General features: G+C 49.5%; 1 protein-coding gene across 1 annotated transcript in view; it reads right to left on the reverse strand.

The window, feature by feature from the left end:
• FAM20A (FAM20A golgi associated secretory pathway pseudokinase) overlaps nucleotides 1-22,628 on the reverse strand; it is a 154,501-nt gene that overhangs the window by 19,947 nt on the left and 111,926 nt on the right. The window contains exons 6-7 of the mRNA XM_073562690.1: nucleotides 20,807-20,922; nucleotides 10,836-11,016 (exon numbers count right to left, since the gene is read on the reverse strand). Coding sequence (XP_073418791.1) covers nucleotides 10,836-11,016; nucleotides 20,807-20,922 — 297 coding nt within the window. The remainder of the gene's footprint in view (nucleotides 1-10,835; nucleotides 11,017-20,806; nucleotides 20,923-22,628) is intronic.

Raw genomic sequence — 22,628 nt, forward strand, 5'->3', positions numbered from 1 at the left:
GACGTGGTGGGTGACATCACAGCGCACGTTATATACACAGACGTGGTGGGGGACATCACAGCGCACGGTGTATACACAGACGTGGCGGGTGACATCACAGCGCACGTTATATACAAAGACGTGGTGGGTGACATCACAGCGCACGGTATATACACAGACGTGGTGGGTGACAGCACAGTGCACGGTGTATACACAGACGTGGTGGGTGACATCACAGTGCACGGTGTATACACAGACGTGATGGGTGACATCACAGCGCACAGTGTATACACAGACGTGGTGGGTGACATCACAGCGCACGGTGTATACACAGACGTGGTGGGTGACATCACAGCGCACGTTATATACACAGACGTGGTGGGTGACATCACGGCACACGGTGTATACACAGACGTGGTGGGTGACATCACAGCGCACTGTATATACACAGACGTGGTGGGTGACATCACAGCGCACTGTATATACACATACGTGGTGGTGAAATCACAGCACACGGTGTATACACAGACGTGGTGGGTGACATCACAGCGCACTGTATATACACAGACGTGGTGGGTGACATCACAGCACACTGTATATATACAGACGTGGTGGATGACATCACAGCGCACGTTATATACACAGACGTGGTGGGCGACATCACAGCGCACAGTGTATACACAGACGTGGTGGGTGACATCACAGCGCACTGTATATACACAGACGTGGTGGGTGACATCACAGCACACTGTATATATACAGACGTGGTGGATGACATCACAGCGCACGTTATATACACAGACGTGGTGGGCGACATCACAGCGCACAGTGTATACACAGACGTGGTGGGTGACATCACAGCGCACTGTATATACACAGATGTGGTGGATGACACCACAGCGAACGTTATATACACAGACGTGGTGGGCGACATCACAGCGCACGGTATATACACAGACGTGGTGGTGACATTACAGCGCACGGTATATACACAGACGTGGTGGGTGACATCACAGCGCACGGTGTATACACAGACGTGGTGGGTGACATCACAGCGCACGTTATATACACAGACGTGGTGGGGGACATCACAGCGCACGGTGTATACACAGACGTGGTGGGTGACATCACAGCGCACGTTATATACACAGACGTGGTGGGGGACATCACAGCGCACGGTGTATACACAGACGTGGCGGGTGACATCACAGCGCACGTTATATACAAAGACGTGGTGGGTGACATCACAGCGCACGGTATATACACAGACGTGGTGGGTGACAGCACAGTGCACGGTGTATACACAGACGTGGTGGGTGACATCACAGTGCACGGTGTATACACAGACGTGATGGGTGACATCACAGCGCACAGTGTATACACAGACGTGGTGGGTGACATCACAGCGCACGGTGTATACACAGACGTGGTGGGTGACATCACAGCGCACGTTATATACACAGACGTGGTGGGTGACATCACGGCACACGGTGTATACACAGACGTGGTGGGTGACATCACAGCGCACTGTATATACACAGACGTGGTGGGTGACATCACAGCGCACTGTATATACACATACGTGGTGGTGAAATCACAGCACACGGTGTATACACAGACGTGGTGGGTGACATCACAGCGCACGGTGTATACACAGACGTGGTGGGTGACATCACAGCGCACGTTATATACACAGACGTGGTGGGTGACATCACGGCACACGGTGTATACACAGACGTGGTGGGTGACATCACAGCGCACTGTATATACACAGACGTGGTGGGTGACATCACAGCGCACTGTATATACACATACGTGGTGGTGAAATCACAGCACACGGTGTATACACAGACGTGGTGAGCGACATCACAACGCACGGTGTATACACAGACGTGGTGGGTGACATCACAGCGCACGGTGTATACACAGACGTGGTGGGAGACATCACAGCGCACAGTGTATACACAGACGTGGTGGTGACATCACAGCGCACGGTGTATACAGAGACGTGGTGGTGACATCACAGCGCACGGTGTATACAGAGACGTGGTGGTGACATCACAGCGCACGGTGTATACAGAGACGTGGTGGTGACATCACAGCGCACGGTGTATACAGAGACGTGGTGGTGACATCACAGCGCACGGTGTATACAGAGACGTGGTGGTGACATCACAGCGCACTGTGTATACACAGACGTGGTGGTGACATCACAGCGCACGGTGTATACAGAGACGTGGTGGTGACGTCACAGCGCACGGTGTATACAGAGACGTGGTGAGCGACATCACAGCGCATGGTGTATACACAGACGTGTTGGTGACATCACAGCGCACGGTGTATACACAGACGTGGTGGGTGACATCACAGCGCACTGTATATACACAGACGTGGTGGGTGACATCACAGCGCACTGTATATACACAGACGTGGTGGGTGACATCACAGCGCATGGTGTATACACAGACGAGGTGGTGACATCACAGCGCACGGTGTATACACAGACGAGGTGGTGACATCACAGCGCACTGTATATACACAGACGTGGTGGGTGACATCACAGCGCACGGTGTATACACAGACGTGGTGGTGACATCACAGCGCACGTTATATACACATACGTGGTGGGCAACATCACAGCTCACGGTGTATACACAGACGTGGTGGGTGACATCACAGCGCACGGTGTATACACAGACGTGGTGGATGATATCACAGCACATGGTGTATACACAGACGTGGTGGGCGACATCACAGCGCACTGTATATACACAGACGTGGTGGGTGACATCACAGCACACGGTGTATACACAGACATGGTGGGTGACATCACAGCGCACGGTGTATACACAGACATGGTGGGTGACATCACAGTGCACGGTGTATACACAGACATGGTGGGTGACATCACAGTGCACGGTGTATACACAGACATGGTGGGTGACATCACAGCACACAGTGTATACACAGACATGGTGGGTGACATCACAGTGCACGGTGTATACACAGACGTGGTGGGTGACATCACAGCACACGGTGTATACACAGACGTGGTGGGTGACATCACAGCGCACGGTGTATACACAGACGTGGTGGATGATATCACAGCACATGGTGTATACACAGACGTGGTGGGAGACATCACAGTGCACGGTGTATACACAGACGTGGTGGGGGACATCACAGTGCACGGTGTATACACAGACGTGGTGGGTGACATCACAGCGCACGGTGTATACACAGACGTGGTGGGGGACATCACAGTGCACGGTGTATACACAGACGTGGTGGGGGACATCACAGTGCACGGTGTATACACAGACGTGGTGGGTGACATCACAGCGTACGGTGTATACACAGACATGGTGGGGGACATCACAGTGCACGGTGTATACACAGACGTGGTGGGGGACATCACAGTGCACGGTGTATACACAGACGTGGTGGGTGACATCACAGCGCACGGTGTATACACAGACGTGGTGAGCGACATCACAGCGCACTATATATACACAGACATGGTGGGTGACATCACAGCGCACTGTATATACACAGACATGGTGGGTGACATCACAGCGCACAGTGTATACACAGACGTGGTGGTGACATCACAGCGCACGTTATATACACATACGTGGTGGTGACATCACAGCGCACTATATATACACAGACATGGCGGGTGATATCACAGCGCACGGTGTATACACAGACGTGGTGGGTGACATCACAGCACACGGTGTATACACAGACGTGGTGGGTGACATCACAGCACACGGTGTATACACAGACATGGTGGGTGACATCACAGCGCACTGTATATACACAGACATGGTGGGTGACATCACAGCGCACGGTATATACACAGACGTGGTGGATGACATTACAGCGCACGGTGTATACACAGACGTGGTGGATGATATCACAGCGCACGGTGTATACACAGACGTGGTGGGTGACATCACAGCACACTGTATATACACAGACGTGGTGGGCGACATCACAGCGCACGGTGTATACACAGTCGTAGTGGGCGACATCACAGCGCACGGTGTATACACAGACGTGGTGGTGACATCACAGCGCACTGTATATACACAGACGTGGTGGTGACATCACAGCGCACTGTATATACACAGACGTGGTGGTGACATTACAGCGCACGGTGTATACACAGACGTGGGGGGGACATTACAGCGCACGGTGTATACACAGACGTGGTGGGTGACATCACAGCGCACTGTATATACACAGACGTGGTGGTGACATCACAGCACACTGTATATACACAGACGTGGTGGGCGACATCACAGCGCACGGTGTATACACAGTCGTAGTGGGCGACATCACAGCGCACGGTGTATACACAGACGTGGTGGTGACATCACAGCGCACTGTATATACACAGACGTGGTGGTGACATCACAGCGCACTGTATATACACAGACGTGGTGGTGACATTACAGCGCACGGTGTATACACAGACGTGGGGGGGACATTACAGCGCACGGTGTATACACAGACGTGGTGGTGACATCACAGCGCACTGTATATACACAGACGTGGTGGTGACATTACAGCACACTGTATATACACAGACGTGGGGGGGACATTACAGCGCACGGTGTATACACAGACGTGGTGGGTGACATCACAGCGCACGGTATATACACTGACATGGTGGGTGACATCACAGCGCACTATATATACACAGACGTGGTGGGTGAAATCACAGCGCACGGTGTATACACATACGTGGTGGTGACATCACAGCGCACGGTGTATACACAGACGTGGTGGGTGACATCACAGCGCACGGTGTATACACAGACGTGGTGGATGATATAACAGCGCACGGTGTATACACAGACGTGGTGGGCGACATCACAGCGCACTGTATATACACAGACGTGGTGGGTGACATCCCAGCACACTGTATATACACAGACGTGGTGGGTGACATCACAGCGCACTGTATATACACAGACGTGGTGGGTGACATTACAGCGCACGGTATATACACAGACGTGGTGGGTGACATCACAGCACACGGTATATACACAGACGTGGTGGGTGACATCACAGCGCACGGTGTATACACAGACGTGGTGGGTGACATCACAGCACACTGTATATACACAGACATGGTGGGTGACATTACTGCGCACAGTTTATACACAGACGTGGTGGGTGACATTACAGAGCACAGTATATACACAGACGTGGTGGGTGACATCACAGCGCACTGTATATACACAGACGTGGTGGGTTACATCACAGCACACGGTGTATACACAGACATGGTGGGTGACATCACAGCGCACTGTATATACACAGACGTGGTGGGTGACATCACAGCGCACGGTATATACACAGACGTGGTGGGTGACATCACAGCGCACTGTATATACACAGACGTGGTGGGTTACATCACAGCACACGGTGTATACACAGACATGGTGGGTGACATCACAGCGCACGGTATATACACAGACGTGGTGGGTGACATCACAGCGCACGGTGTATACACAGACGTGGTGGTGACATCACAGCGCACTGTATATACACAGACGTGGTGGGTGACATCACAGCGCACGGTATATACACAGACGTGGTGGGTGACATCACAGCACACGGTATATACACAGACGTGGTGGGTGACATCACAGCGCACGGTGTATACACAGACGTGGTGGGTGACATCACAGCGCACGGTATATACACAGACGTGGTGGGTGACATCACAGCGCACGGTATATACACAGACGTGGTGGTGACATCACAGAACACTGTATATACACAGACGTGGTGGGTGACATCACAGCGCACGGTGTACACACAGACGTGGTGGGTGACATCACAGCGCACGGTATATACACAGACGTGGTGGGTGACATCACAGCACATGGTGTATGCACAGACGTGGTGGTGACATCACAGCGCACGGTATATACACAGACGTGGTGGGTGACATCACAGCACACGGTATATACACAGACGTGGTGAGTGACATCACAGCGCACGGTGTATACACAGACGTGGTGGGTGACATCACAGCGCATGGTGTATACACAGACGTGGTGGTGACATCACAGCACACGGTATATACACAGACGTGGTGGGTGACATCACAGCACACGGTATATACACAGACGTGGTGAGTGACATCACAGTGCACGGTATATACACAGACGTGGTGGTGACATCACAGCACACGGTATATACACAGACGTGGTGGGTGACATCACAGCACACGGTATATACACAGACGTGGTGGGTGACATCACAGCACACTGTATATACACAGACGTGGTGGGCGACATCACAGCACACGGTATATACACAGACGTGGTGGTGACATCACAGCACACTGTATATACACCGACGTGGTGGGTGACATCCCAGCACGGTATATACACAGACGTGGTGGGTGACATCACAGCGCACGGTATATACACAGACGTGGTGGGTGACATCACAGCACACGGTGTATACACAGACGTGGTGGATGATATCACAGCACATGGTGTATACACAGACGTGGTGGGTTACATCACAGCACACGGTGTATACACAGACATGGTGGGTGACATCACAGCACACGGTGTATACACAGACGTGGTGGTGACATCACAGCGCACGGTATATACACAGACGTGGTGGGTGACATCACAGCGCACGGTGTATACACAGACGTGGTGGTGACATCACAGCACACTGTATATACACAGACGTGGTGGGTGACATCCCAGCACGGTGTATACACAGACGTGGTGGTGACATCACAGCGCACAGTATATACACAGACGTCGTGGGTGACATCACAGCGCACTGTATATACACAGACGTGGTGGGTGACATCACAGCGCACGGTGTACACACAGACGTGGTGGGTGACATCACAGCGCACGGTGTATGCACAGACGTGGTGGTGACATCACAGAACACTGTATATACACAGACGTGGTGGGTGACATCACAGCGCACGGTGTATACACAGACATGGTGGGTGATATCACAGTGCACGGTGTATACACAGACGTGGTGGGTGACATCACAGCGCACGGTGTATACACGGACATGGTGGGTGACATCACAGTGCACTGTATATACACAGACGTGGTGGTGATATCACAGCGCACTGTATATACACAGACGTGGTGGTGACATCACAGCGCACTGTATATACACAGACGTGGTGGTGACATCACAGTGCACTGTATATACACAGACGTGGTGGGCGACATCACAGCACACGGTGTATACACAGACGTGGTAGTGACATCACAGCACATGGTGTATACACAGACGAGGTGGGTGACATCACAGCGCACGGTGTATACACAGACGAGGTGGGTGACATCACAGCGCACGGTGTATACACAGACGTGGTGGGCAACATCACAGCACACGGTGTATACACAGACGTGTTGGTGACATCACAGCGCACGTTATATACACATACGTGGTAGTGACATCACAGCACATGGTGTATACACAGACGAGGTGGGTGACATCACAGCGCACGGTGTATACACAGACGAGGTGGGTGACATCACAGCGCACGGTGTATACACAGACGTGGTGGGCAACATCACAGCACACGGTGTATACACAGACGTGGTGGGCGACATCACAGCGCACGTTATATACACAGACGTGGTGATGACATCACAGCGCACTGTATATACACAGACGTGGTGGTGACATCACAGCGCACGTTATATACACATACGTGGTAGTGACATCACAGCACATGGTGTATACACAGACGAGGTGGGTGACATCACAGCACATGGTGTATACACAGACGAGGTGGGTGACATCACAGCGCACGGTGTATACACAGACGTGGTGGGTGACATCACAGCGCACGGTGTATGCACAGACGTGGTGGTGACATCACAGAACACTGTATATACACAGACGTGGTGGGTGACATCACAGCGCACGGTGTATACACAGACATGGTGGGTGATATCACAGTGCACGGTGTATACACAGACGTGGTGGTGACATCACAGTGCACGGTATATACACAGACGTGGTGGTGACATCACAGCACACGGTATATACACAGACGTGGTGGGTGACATCACAGCACACGGTATATACACAGACGTGGTGGGTGACATCACAGCACACTGTATATACACAGACGTGGTGGGCGACATCACAGCACACGGTATATACACAGACGTGGTGGTGACATCACAGCACACTGTATATACACCGACGTGGTGGGTGACATCACAGTGCACGGTATATACACATACGTGGTGGGCGACATCACAGCACACGGTATATACACAGACGTGGTGGGTGACATCACAGCACACTGTATATACACAGACGTGGTGGGCGACATCACAGCACACGGTATATACACAGACGTGGTGGTGACATCACAGCACACTGTATATACACCGACGTGGTGGGTGACATCACAGTGCACGGTATATACACAGACGTGGTGGTGACATCACAGCACACGGTATATACACAGACGTGGTGGGTGACATCACAGCACACGGTATATACACAGACGTGGTGGGTGACATCACAGCACACTGTATATACACAGACGTGGTGGGCGACATCACAGCACACGGTATATACACAGACGTGGTGGTGACATCACAGCACACTGTATATACACCGACGTGGTGGGTGACATCACAGCGCACTGTATATACACAGACGTGGTGGGTGACATCACAGCGCACGGTATATACACAGACGTGGTGGGTGACATCACAGCACACGGTGTATACACAGACGTGGTGGCGACATCACAGCGCACTGTATATACACAGACGTGGTGGATGATATCACAGCACATGGTGTATACACAGACGTGGTGGGTTACATCACAGCACACGGTGTATACACAGACATGGTGGGTGACATCACAGCACACGGTGTATACACAGACGTGGTGGTGACATCACAGCGCACGGTATATACACAGACGTGGTGGGTGACATCACAGCGCACGGTGTATACACAGACGTGGTGGTGACATCACAGCACACTGTATATACACAGACGTGGTGGGTGACATCCCAGCACGGTGTATACACAGACGTGGTGGTGACATCACAGCGCACAGTATATACACAGACGTCGTGGGTGACATCACAGCGCACTGTATATACACAGACGTGGTGGGTGACATCACAGCGCACGGTGTACACACAGACGTGGTGGGTGACATCACAGCGCACGGTGTATGCACAGACGTGGTGGTGACATCACAGAACACTGTATATACACAGACGTGGTGGGTGACATCACAGCGCACGGTGTATACACAGACATGGTGGGTGATATCACAGTGCACGGTGTATACACAGACGTGGTGGGTGACATCACAGCGCACGGTGTATACACGGACATGGTGGGTGACATCACAGTGCACTGTATATACACAGACGTGGTGGTGATATCACAGCGCACTGTATATACACAGACGTGATGGTGACATCACAGCGCACTGTATATACACAGACGTGGTGGTGACATCACAGTGCACTGTATATACACAGACGTGGTGGGCGACATCACAGCACACGGTGTATACACAGACGTGGTGGTGACATCACAGCGCACGTTATATACACATACGTGGTAGTGACATCACAGCACATGGTGTATACACAGACGAGGTGGGTGACATCACAGCGCACGGTGTATACACAGACGAGGTGGGTGACATCACAGCGCACGGTGTATACACAGACGTGGTGGGCAACATCACAGCACACGGTGTATACACAGACGTGGTGGGCGACATCACAGCGCACGTTATATACACAGACGTGGTGATGACATCACAGCGCACTGTATATACACAGACGTGGTGGTGACATCACAGCGCACTGTATATACACAGACGTGGTGGTGACATCACAGCGCACGTTATATACACATACGTGGTAGTGACATCACAGCACATGGTGTATACACAGACGAGGTGGGTGACATCACAGCACATGGTGTATACACAGACGAGGTGGGTGACATCACAGCGCACGGTGTATACACAGACGTGGTGGGCAACATCACAGCACACGTTATATACACAGACGTGGTAGTGACATCACAGCACATGGTGTATACACAGACGAGGTGGGCGACATCACAGCGCACGGTATATACACATACGTGGTAGTGACATCACAGCGCACGGTATATACACAGACGTGGTGGGCGACATCACAGCGCACGTTATATACACATACGTGGTAGTGACATCACAGCACATGGTGTATACACAGACGAGGTGGGTGACATCACAGCGCACGGTGTATACACAGACGTGGTGGGCGACATCAAAGCGCACGGTGTATACACAGACGTGGTGGGTGACATCACAGCGCACGGTATATACACAGACGTGGTGGGTGACATCACAGTGCACGGTATATACACATACGTGGTAGTGACATCACAGCACATGGTGTATACACAGACGAGGTGGGTGACATCACAGCGCACGGTGTATACACAGACGTGGTGGGTGACATCACAGCACACGGTGTATACACAGACGTGGTGGGCGACATCACAGCGCACGGTATATACACAGACGTGGTGGGTGACATCACAGCGCACGGTATATACACAGACGTGGTGGGTGACATCACAGCGCACGGTATATACACAGACGTGGTGGGTGACATCACAGCGCACGGTATATACACAGACGTGGTGGTTGACAATGCTGAAGTCCGGCCTCCGAGGAGTCTGAGCGGTGTCACACTGTATTTATCCCCCATCTGTAGGTGAACCCCGATCCTCCACCACGTCCGGCACCACAGCCAATAACAGACAGAGAATGGAGCCCCGACACTTACTCCTCTGTCCCCGAGAAGGAGTAGGATCTGATCCAGGGGTTGTGGACTGAGACTCGGGGTGCAGAGTTCAGCGGGGGCAGGAAGGCGGAGAGTGAGGCCTCTATCATGTGGGGGTTCCCGCACACCGCGTACTCCGTCTTACACTTGTACAGACACTTGGAGAAGAAGCACACGTTGTCCGCTGCAGGAGAGAGCATAGAAAATGTCAGCTGTGCTCTTATTATATACATGCCACCCCATTATATAACCCATACTCTGCCCCCTCATAATACACACCGCCCCATTATATAATTCACCCCCTCATTATATGTTCCGCCTCCCCCTCGTAATATGCACGTATCCTAATTATATACTCTGCACCCTTATAATATACTTCACGCCATTACATACTCTGGACCCATTATATACTTCGCCCCCTCATATTATACTCGACCCTCATTAGATACTCCACCCCATTATATAATCCACTTCTTCATTATATATTCTGCCTACCCTCTCGTTATAAACACGTATCATAATTATTTACTCTACCCCCTCATAATATACTCCGCCAACATTATATACTCCGTCCCATTATGTACTCCGCCCAATTATTTACTCCGCCCTCTGATTATGTACTTCACCCTCTTATAATATACTCCTCCCCCTCATGATATACTCCACTTCCTCATTATATACTCAGCCTCCTTATTATATACACTCCCTCCTATACACGCCCCCTTATTTAGACTATGCCCTTTGTTATATACACTGTCCCCCCTCGCTATATACACCTCCCCCTTATTATTTACACTACGCCCTTTGTTATATACACTGTCCCCCCTCGCTATATACACCTCCCCCTTATTATTTACACTACGCCCTTTGTTATATACACTGTCCCCCCTCGCTATATACACCTCCCCCTTATTATTTACACTACGCCCTTTGTTATATACACTGTCCCCCCTCGCTATATACACCTCCCCCTTATTATTTACACTACGCCCTTTGTTATATACACTGTCCCCCCTCGCTATATACACCTCCCCCTTATTATTTACACTATGCCCTTTGTTATATACACTGTCCCCCCTCGCTATATACACCTCCCCCTTATTATTTACACTACGCCCTTTGTTATATACACTGTCCCCCCTCGCTATATACACCTCCCCCTTATTATTTACACTACGCCCTTTGTTATATACACTGTCCCCCCTCGCTATATACACCTCCCCCTTATTATTTACACTACGCCCTTTGTTATATACACTGTCCCCCCTCGCTATATACACCTCCCCCTTATTATTTACACTACGCCCTTTGTTATATACACTGTCCCCCCTCGCTATATACACCTCCCCCTTATTATTTACACTACGCCCTTTGTTATATACACTGTCCCCCCTCGCGATATACACCTCCCCCTTATTATTTACACTACGCCCTTTGTTATATACACTGTCCCCCCTCGCTATATACACCTCCCCCTTATTATTTACACTATGCCCTTTGTTATATACACTGTACCCCCTCGCTATATACACCTCCCCCTTATTATTTACACTACGCCCTTTGTTATATACACTGTCCCCCCTCGCTATATACACCTCCCCCCTTATTATTTACACTACGCCCTTTGTTATATACACTGTCTCCCCTAGTTAAATACAACCCCACTCATTTGTTACACCATGCCCCTGGTCTTATGTACTGCCCTTAATCGTTGTATACACCACCCTCTTATTATTTACACTGTACCCCCTCGTTATTTACACTGCCCTTTTATTATTTATACGTTCCCCTGGTTATATATACTGTCCCCCTTGTTATATACACCACCCCCTTATTATTTACAATGCCACCAGAGCACTAAACAGGGGAGGACATGACTTTGGGAGGGGTGGACCTTTAAATCTTGCAGTTTTGTTTGTATATCGGTGTAGATTCATGTTAAGAACCTATAACGCTGCCCTTCACCTCGCCAAACAGACCTACTTCACCACCCTGATCTCCTCACTAGCCAACAACCCCAAGAAACTTTTCAACACTTTTCACTCCCTCCTCAGGCCAAAAGCACAAGCCCCTATCACAGACATTTGTGCTGATGACCTGGCCTCCCACTTTACAGAAAAAATAGATAATATCCGTCAGGAAATCTGCACCCAACCATCAAGTGCTGTGACTCCCATCCCTTCCTGCATCTCCCCTGGCTCACTTTCCACATTTGATCCCATCACAGAAGAAGTGTTAGGAATCTGGGTGCTATGCTGCCTATGCAGGGATCCAGGTTCTCACAAATGTCTCCAGAGGCTAAGTCCTTCTTTCCAGCTTCTGAGCATGCCCACGGGACGAGCTCCCATTGGAGTTCAGGAGTCAGGTGCTCAGGTCCTGCTCCTGATTCCATTGGCTTAGCTCAGGGCTCTGGAGATTTCTGGCAGATCCCGTACGATATAAAAAGTGCGCATGGCCGCTATGCCCTGCGCTAGTATTTCATACTTGCTGCTGTATGTATGGTGACGGATGCTTGGACTGGTGACTGACTTATTAAGAAACCCCTTCCCTCTGATAATACGATTGTGTGAGTGATTGGGCAGCCGCCAGTAGCAGCGCCAGCGCGCTCCAGCTATTCCTGTCTCAGCAGCTAGCGTTCTGCATCGCGCCAGCGATATCGTGGTGTCTCCTCTGAGGCTCCGTTCACATGGCGCCTCATCTGCAGTTCCTCGAGCGTTCGCAGTTGCGACGCCTCGCACCTCTTTTCACGGTAGGTCTTGTCGGAATAGTTCTGATATTTAAGGCTGCTCCTGTAACCCTTTATTACCGTGTCGCTGTTGTTCTGTGACTTAAACAGACACAGCGTTTTTGTGTGCTTTAAGGTTGCGGCTCTGTGTCTTTAACAGAGCTTGCTTCAGTGCACTCTGGGTGCAGTTAACCCCGTGCACATTAACGCCACAGTGCTCTGCCTCTCTAGCAGCGGTTATATCACCTGCCGCACGGTGGACCCCGAGTGGCGAAGGCACTTTAATTATTTTTTTTTTTTAGTGTCTTCCGCCACTCCTAACAAGAAGTCGTCTCCAGACTCCTCTCCTCGTCCGACCACATGCACTACCGACCCCATTCCCTCACATCTCCTCCAGTCTCTCTCTCCAGTCGTCACAACTCACCTAACTGCAATCTTTAATCTCTCCCTCTCCTCGGGCATTTTCCCCTCCTCCTTCAAACACACCATCTTTACTCCATTACTAAAGAAACCCACTCTCTACCTATCCTGCACAAACAACTACAGACCAGTCTCCAATCTCCCCTTCATCTCTAAACTTTTGGAGCGCCTAGTTTACTCCCGCCTTACCCATTACCTCTCCACTCACTCCCTTCTAGACCCTTCACAGTCCGGCTTCCGCCCCCTACATTCGACTGAAACTGCCCTCATCATAGTGACCAATGACCTTCTGACAGCAAAACATAACGGTGACCACTCTCTTCTCTTTCTTCTCGACCTATCTGCAGCTTTCGATACTGTTGACCACCATCTCCTACTCTCTAGGCTCCAGTCACTAGGCATTAAGGACACTGCTCTCTCCTGGTTCTCTTCCTATCTCTCTGACCGCTCCTTCAGTGTTTTGTTCGCTGGCTCCACGTCATCTCCTCTTCCTCTCACTGTCGGGGTACCTCAGGGCTCAGTCCTTGGCCCCCTTCTCTTCTCTCTCTACACGGCCCCAATTGGACAGACCATCAGCAGATTTGGCTTTCAGTACCATCTTTATGCTGATGACACACAACTGTACACATCATCCCCTGACCTTACCTCCGCTGTACTACAGAACGTCAGTGACTGTCTGTCTGCAGTCTCCAACATCATGTCTGCTCTCTATCTGAAACTCAACCTCTCCAAAACTGAACAACTTCTGCTCCCACCATCTACTAACCTCCCTAAATCTGACATTTCCCTCTCCGTGGGTGGCACCACAATAACACCCCGACAGCAGGCACGCTGTCTGGGTGTTATGTTTGACACCAATCTCTCCGTCACATCCCATATACAATCTCTTGCCCGCTCTTGCCGCCTACACCTAAAGAACATCTCTAGAATCCGCCCTTTTCTCACCATGGAAACAACAAAAACTCTCACTGTAGCCCTGATCCACTCCCGCCTGGACTACTGCAATGCTCTATTAATTGGCCTCCCCGTTACTCCACTATCCCCTCTCCTGTCCATCTTTAATGCAGCAGCCAGGGTCGTCCATCTGGCTAATCGGTACTCCGACACGTCCGCTCTTCGCCAGTCCTTACATTAGCTGCCCCTTCATTATAGGATCCAATTCAAAGTACTTGTTCTCACCCACAAAGCTCTCCACAGTGCAGCACCCCCTACATCTCCTCCCTCATTTCTGTCTATCGGCCTAACCGACCACTGCGCTCTGCAAACGACTTTTGACTAATCTCTGCACTAATCCGCACCTCCCACTCCCAACTCAAAGACTTCTCCCGTGCTGCTCCTATTCTCTGGAATGCTCTACCCCAAGAAATTAGCAATTTGCATAGTTTCAGGCGTTCCCTCAAAACACATTTGTTCAGAGCGTCCTATCACGGTCACTAATCACAGTCATTCTCTGTGTAAGTGTGCGTGTGTAGCCCATTCACTATCTCCATCCATCCCTCACTCCCTCAGGATGGCTGGACCTTCATTGTAAATATACCATTGTAAATACACACCTGTACTCTGTATCTCCCCCACCTCACTGTAGAGTGTAAGCTCTCACCAGCAGGGTCGGCTGATTGTGCTTTATTGTATTGTTAACGTTGTTACTTATGACTTGTGTTTGAAACAGTTAAACTGTAAAGCGCAGCGGAATATGTTGGCGCTATATAAATAAAGATTATTATTATTTTAAGCAAGAGTGATGTTGCTTTAAGGCCTGTTTCACACCTCCGTTTTTTGTCGTCAGTCAAAATCCGCCAATCTTAGAAAAAACGGATCTGCCAAAAAGGGGCGGATCCGTTTTTTCCCCCCATAGACTTACATTAGTGGCGGACTTTGACTGACGGTCGTCCGTCTCACCCGTTTTTTGATGGATCTGCCAAGATTTTCGCGGCTCCCGGGCGGTAACCCCAAGGGCAATATGCCTATTCCCGGTGCCCCTGAGTCAGTGGGAGCGACTAAGGGTAAAGTAGTCAAGTGCATTAACACGAAGGGCAGTATGCCTATTCCCAGTGCCCTTGAGCTATTGGGAGCGACTAAGGGTAAAGTAATCAAGTGCATTAGCACGAAGGGCAGTATGCCTATTCCTGGTGCCCCTGAGCTAGTGGGAGCGACTAAGGGTAAAGTAGTCAAGTGCATTAACACGAAGGGCAGTATGCCTATTCCCGGTGCCCTTGAGCTATTGGGAGAGACTAAGGGTAAAGTAGTCAAGTGCATTAACACGAAGGGCAATATGCCTATTCCCGGTGCCCTTGAGCTGGGGGAGAGGCTAAGGGTAAAGTAATCAAGTGCATTAACACCAAGGGCAATATGCCTACTCCCAGTGTCCCTGAGCTGGGGGAGAGGCTAAGGGTAAAGTAATCAAGTGCATTAACACCAAGGGCAATATGCCTATTCCCGGTGCCCCTGAGCTGGGGGAGAGGCTAAGGGTAAAGTAATCAAGTGCATTAACACCAAGGACAATATGCCTATTCCTGGTGCCCTTGAGCTGGGGGAGAGGCTAAGGGTAAAGTAATCAAGTGCATTAACACCAAGGGCAATATGCCTACTCCCGGTGCCCCTGAGCTGGGGGAGAGGCTAAGGGTAATCAAGTGCATTAACACCAAGGGCAATATGCCTATTCCCGGTGCCCTTGAGCTGGGGGAGCGGCTAACAGTAAAGTAATCAAGTTCGTTAACACAAAGGGCAATATGCCTATTCCTGGTGCCCTTGAGCTGGGGGAGAGGCTAAGGGTAAAGTAATCTAGTTCATTAACACCAAGGGCAATAACAGTCTTTCCATAGTGTTTAAAATAGTGAGCAAGGCAGAAAAAAAGCCCTGTGTCCATCCAGCTCAGCCTATATTCCATCAGAATAAATCCCCAGATATACGTTCCTCTAAAGAACCTACTCACTGTAAGATACAATATTGTTACGCTCCAGGAAGCCATCCAGGCCTCTCTTGAACCACTCAACTGAGTTCGCCATCACCACCTCCTCAGGCAGGGAATTCCAGATTCTCACTGCCCTAACAGTAAAGAATCCTCTTCTATGTTGGTTGAAAAACCTTTTCTCCTCCAGACGCAGAGAATGCCCCCTTGTGACCGTCACCTTCCTTGGTATAAACAGATCCTCGGAGTGATTGCATTGTCCCCTTATATACTTATACATGGTTATTAGATCACCCCTCAGTCGTCTTTTTTCTAGACTAAATAATCCTAATTTTGCTAATCTCTCTGGGTATTGTAGTTCCCCATCCCCTTTATTAATTTTGTTGCCCTCCTTTGTACCCACTCTAGTTCCATTATATCCTTCCTGAGCACCGGCGCCCAAAACTGTACACAGTACTCCATGTGCGGTCTAACCAGAGATTTGTACAGAGGCAGTATAATGCTCTCATCATGTATATTCAGACCTCTTTTAGTGCACCCCATGATCCTGTTTGCCTTGGCAGCCGCTGCCTGGCACTGGCTGCTCCAGGTAAGTTTATCATTAACTAGGATCCCCAAGTCCTTCTCCAGGTCAGATTTACCCAGTGGTTTACCGTTCAGTGTGTAATGGTGATATTGATTCCTTCTTCCCATGTGTATAACCTTACATTTATCATTGTTAAACCCCATCTGCCACCTTTCGGCCCAAGTTCCCAACTTATCCAGATCCATCTGTAGCAGAATACTATCTTCTCTGGTATTGACTGCTTTACATAGTTTTGTATCATCTGCAAATATCGATATTTTACTGTGTAAACCTTCTACCAGATCGTTAATAATTATGTTGAAGAGAAGAGGTCCCAACACCGACCCCTGTGGTCCCCACTGGTCACAGCGGCCCAGTTAGAGAATATACCATTTATAACCACCCTCTGCTTTCTATCACTCAGCCAGTTACCCATTTACACACATTTTCCCCAGACCCAGCATTCTCATTTTGTGTACCAACCTCTTGTGTGGCAGGGGATCAAACGCTTTGGACCAGTGTAGAACTGGTTGATGGCTTTATTAGGCATGGTTGATGGCGGTCGAGTCCATTTAAGGTGTCAAATGGCCTCTTGGTGGCGGTTTAGGAGTCGGGTGGAAGTTGCGGACAAGTTAAGGTGGACTCATTGTAACTAATAGAGGAGGTATAAACCTCATGGTGGTGAACAGGCTAGGTATTGGTGGCCTCAAGGACGTTGCAATGGTAACGTCAACCAGGAGTGGGCATAGTGTTAAGCACAGGAGTGAGGATAATAGGGTCATTGGTGCCCTGAAAGTTTACTGGCTATGCTTGAATGGCAAGCCAGGGCGTGCCGCCCCATTTATGGCTCTGTCCTGGTGCCGCCACTTTTATGGCTGTCTGTCCTGGTGCCACCCCTTTTATGGCTGTCTGTCCTGGTGCTATATGTCAGACAGCTGGGGATATCACAGTACTTGTGAATCCCAATGTATGAGCACTTCACCTGACTCCTACTGTGGTTGCTTTAATCTTGTGATTTAAATAAAGCTGTGGCCAGTTTGACAACCAAAATAATGTGTTGTGTATTTATTCTAGTGCCTAGGTTTACTGTAGTTATGGTGGTTTTAAGATGGAGTGGGGGTCCATCCCATATCCAAAGTCAGGTTATATACACGGTCCCCCCTCGCTATATACACAGGCCCCTTATTACTTACGCCACATCCCTGGATGTATGCACTGCCCCCTCCCTTTTTATGTACACTGCCCCCTTATTATTTACACTGCCCCTCCTCATTATATGCACTGCCCCTCTTTTATATACATCAACTCCTAATTATTTACACCGGGGCCACCTGTTATATCCACTGTCCACACGTCATAATATGCACTGCCCCCCCTCGTTATATACACCGCCCACACCTCATATGCACTGCCCCCCTCGTTATATACACCACTCCCTTATTATTTACAAAGCGCCCCCTGTTATATACATTGTCCCCCTCATTATATACACCGCCCCCTTATTATTTACACCATACCCTCGTTATATGTACTGCCATCTCATTATATGCATTGCCCCCTTTTCATATACACTGCCCCCTTATTATTTACACTGCACCGCCTGTTATATACACTGCTTCCCCTCATATATATTATATACACCGCCTCCTTATTATTTATTCCACGCCCCGTTACATACATTGTCAACCCTCATTATATACAGCGCCCCCATATTATTTACATCACACCCATTGTTATATGCACTGCCCCCTCATTATATACAACGCCCCTTATTATTTATCTCGCCCCGTTATATAAATTGTCCCCCTTTGTTATATTTGACGCCCCCCTAAATATTTACACCACGCCCATTGTTATATGCACTTCCCCCTCATTATATACAATGCCCCCTTATTATTTATACTTCACCCCTTGTTATATAAATTGCCCCCCTTGTTATATTCGACGCCTCCCCTTAATATTTACACCACGCCCATTGTTATATGCACTTCTCCCTCATTATATACAATGCCCCCTTATTATTTATACTTCACCCCTTGTTATATAAATTGCCCCCTTGTTATATTCGACGCCTCCCCTTAATATTTACACCATGCCCATTGTTATATGCACTTCCCCTCATTATATATAATGCCCCCTTATTATTTATACTTCACCCCTTGTTATATAAATTGCCCCCCTTGTTATATTCGACGCCTCCCCTTAATATTTACACCACGCCCATTGTTATATGCACTTCCCCCTCATTATATACAATGCCCCCTTATTATTTATACTTCACCCCTTGTTATATAAATTGCCCCCTTGTTATATTCGACGCCTCCCCTTAATATTTACACCATGCCCATTGTTATATGCACTTCCCCCTCATTATATACAATGCCCCCTTATTATTTATACTTCACCCCTTGTTATATAAATTGCCCCCCTTGTTATATTCGACGCCTCCCCTTAATATTTACACCACGCCCATTGTTATATGCACTTCCCCCTCATTATATACAATGCCCCCTTATTATTTAAACTTCACCCCTTGTTATATAAATTGCCCCCCTTGTTATATTCGACGCCTCCCCTTAATATTTACACCACGCCCATTGTTATATGCACTTCCCCCTCATTATATACAATGCCCCCTTATTATTTATACTTCACCCCTTGTTATATAAATTGCCCCCCTAGTTATATTCGACGCCTCCCCTTAATATTTACACCACGCCCATTGTTATATGCACTGCCCTCCCTTGTTGTATACATTGCCCCCTTATTATTTATACTTCACCCCTTGTTATATAAATTGCCCCCCTTGTTATATTCGACGCCTCCCCTTAATATTTACACCACGCCCATTGTTATATGCACTTCCCCCTCATTATATACAATGCCCCCTTATTATTTATACTTCACTCCTTGTTATATAAATTGCCCCCCTTGTTATATTCGACGCCTCCCCTTAATATTTACACCACGCCCATTGTTATATGCACTTCCCCCTCATTATATACAATGCCCCCTTATTATTTATACTTCACCCCTTGTTATATAAATTGCCCCCCTTGTTATATTCGACGCCTCCCCTTAATATTTACACCACGCCCATTGTTATATGCACTTCCCCCTCATTATATACAATGCCCCCTTATTATTTATACTTCACCCCTTGTTATATAAATTGCCCCCCTAGTTATATTCGACGCCTCCCCTTAATATTTACACCACGCCCATTGTTATATGCACTGCCCTCCCTTGTTGTATACATTGCCCCCCCTTTTTATATACACCACGCCACCTGTTGTATGCACTGCCCCCCTCCTTTTATATACTGCTCCCTTACATACACTGGTGGTCGCCTGTACCTGGTGAGATGAAGAAGATGCTCTCCAGCTCTGAGTTCCCCGTCACCGACAGAACATTTTGTGTTATATTAATAAGACGTCCTGAAACCGGGGGGACACGGCGGAAATCCAGGATCCTGTGCCGAAACAAAGCGAGAAGAGATAGAAGTGGTGGCAAATTTAAAGGGGGTGTCAGCTGCCCTGCTAATTGGGGGGGGTCACACACCCACACTAGTAAGAGTCAAACACCTGCACTAATTAAAGGGGGGGGTCACACACATATACTAATTATAGGGGGGTCACACACCTACACTAGTTATAGGGGGGTCACACACATATACTAATTTTAGGGGGTCACACACCTGCACTAATTATAGGGGGGGTCACACACATATACTAATTATAGGGGGTCACACACATATACCAATTTTAGGGGGTCACACACATATACTAATACACACCTACACTAGTTATAAGGGGGTTAGCCTCCAACACTAAATATAGGGGGGTCACACACCTACTCTAAATATCGGGGACATGGGGGTCACATGCCTACGCTGACTACAAGGGGTCATAGACCTCCACTGAATATGGGGGAGGAGTCACTATAAGGCTGAGATTACACACCTACCCAAATTATAGCACTGACTATAGGGGGTCACTCCTACACAAATGATATGGGGGTGTTGCACACCTTCACAAATCATAGAGGAAGGGGTTATACACCTGCACTAACCATATGGGCTCACATCTTCGGTGTAATATAATTTTAAGAATTTATGTAAATTAATTTTTGTCCCATCTTCAGTGTGACTGCCGCCCCCACTGTAATCAGTGTGACCTCCGTCGCTGCAGTATTCAATTTGACCTCCGCCCCCGCAGTATTCAGTGTTACCTCCGCCACCGCACTATTCTGTGTCACATCCGCCGCCGCAGTATTCAGTGTCACCTCTACCCCCACAGTATTCAGTGTTACCTCCGCCCTGCAGCATTCAGTGTTACCTCCGCCCCAGCAGTATTCAGTGTCACCTCCGCCCCCGCAGCATTCAGTGTTACCTTCACCCCTGCAGTATTCAGTGTTACCTCCGCCCCCGCACTATTCAGTGTCACCTCCGACCCCACAGTATTCAGTGTCACCTCCGACCCCACAGTATTCAGTGTCACCTCTACCCCAGCAGTATTCAGTGTCACCTCCGACCCCACAGTATTCAGTGTTACCTCTACCCCAGCAGTATTCAGTGTCACCTCCGCCCCCGCAGTATTCAGTGTCACCTCCGCCCCTGCAGTATTCAGTGTTACCTCCGCCCTGCAGCATTCAGTGTTACCTCTACCCCAGCAGTATTCAGTGTTACCTCCGCCCCAGCAGTATTCAGTGTCACCTCCGCCCCCGCAGCATTCAGTGTCACCTCCGCCCCTGCAGTATTCAGTGTTACCTCCGCCCCCGCACTATTCAGTGTTACCTCCGCCCCCGCACTATTCAGTGTCACCTCCGACCCCACAGTATTCAGTGTCACCTCCGCCCCCGCAGTATTCAGTGTCACCTCCGACCCCGCAGTATTCAGTGTCACCTCTACCCCCGCACAGTATTCAGTGTCACCTCCGCCCCCGCAGTATTCAGTGTTACCTCCTCCCCCCGCAGTATTCAGTGTTACCTCCACCCCCGCAGTATTCAGTGTCACCTCCTCCTGCACAGTATTCAGTGTCACCTCCGCCGCGCAGTATTCAGTGTTACCTCCGCCCCCCCCGCAGTATTCAGTGTCACCTCTACCCCTGCAGTATTCAGTGTTACCTTCGCCCCCGCAGTATTCAGTGTTACCTCCGCCCCCGCAGTATTCAGTGTCAC

This window comes from Dendrobates tinctorius, unplaced genomic scaffold (assembly GCF_039654945.1).
Source record: "Dendrobates tinctorius isolate UK_male_01 unplaced genomic scaffold, ASM3965494v1 ptg000364l, whole genome shotgun sequence".
NCBI lineage: Eukaryota > Metazoa > Chordata > Amphibia > Anura > Dendrobatidae > Dendrobates > Dendrobates tinctorius.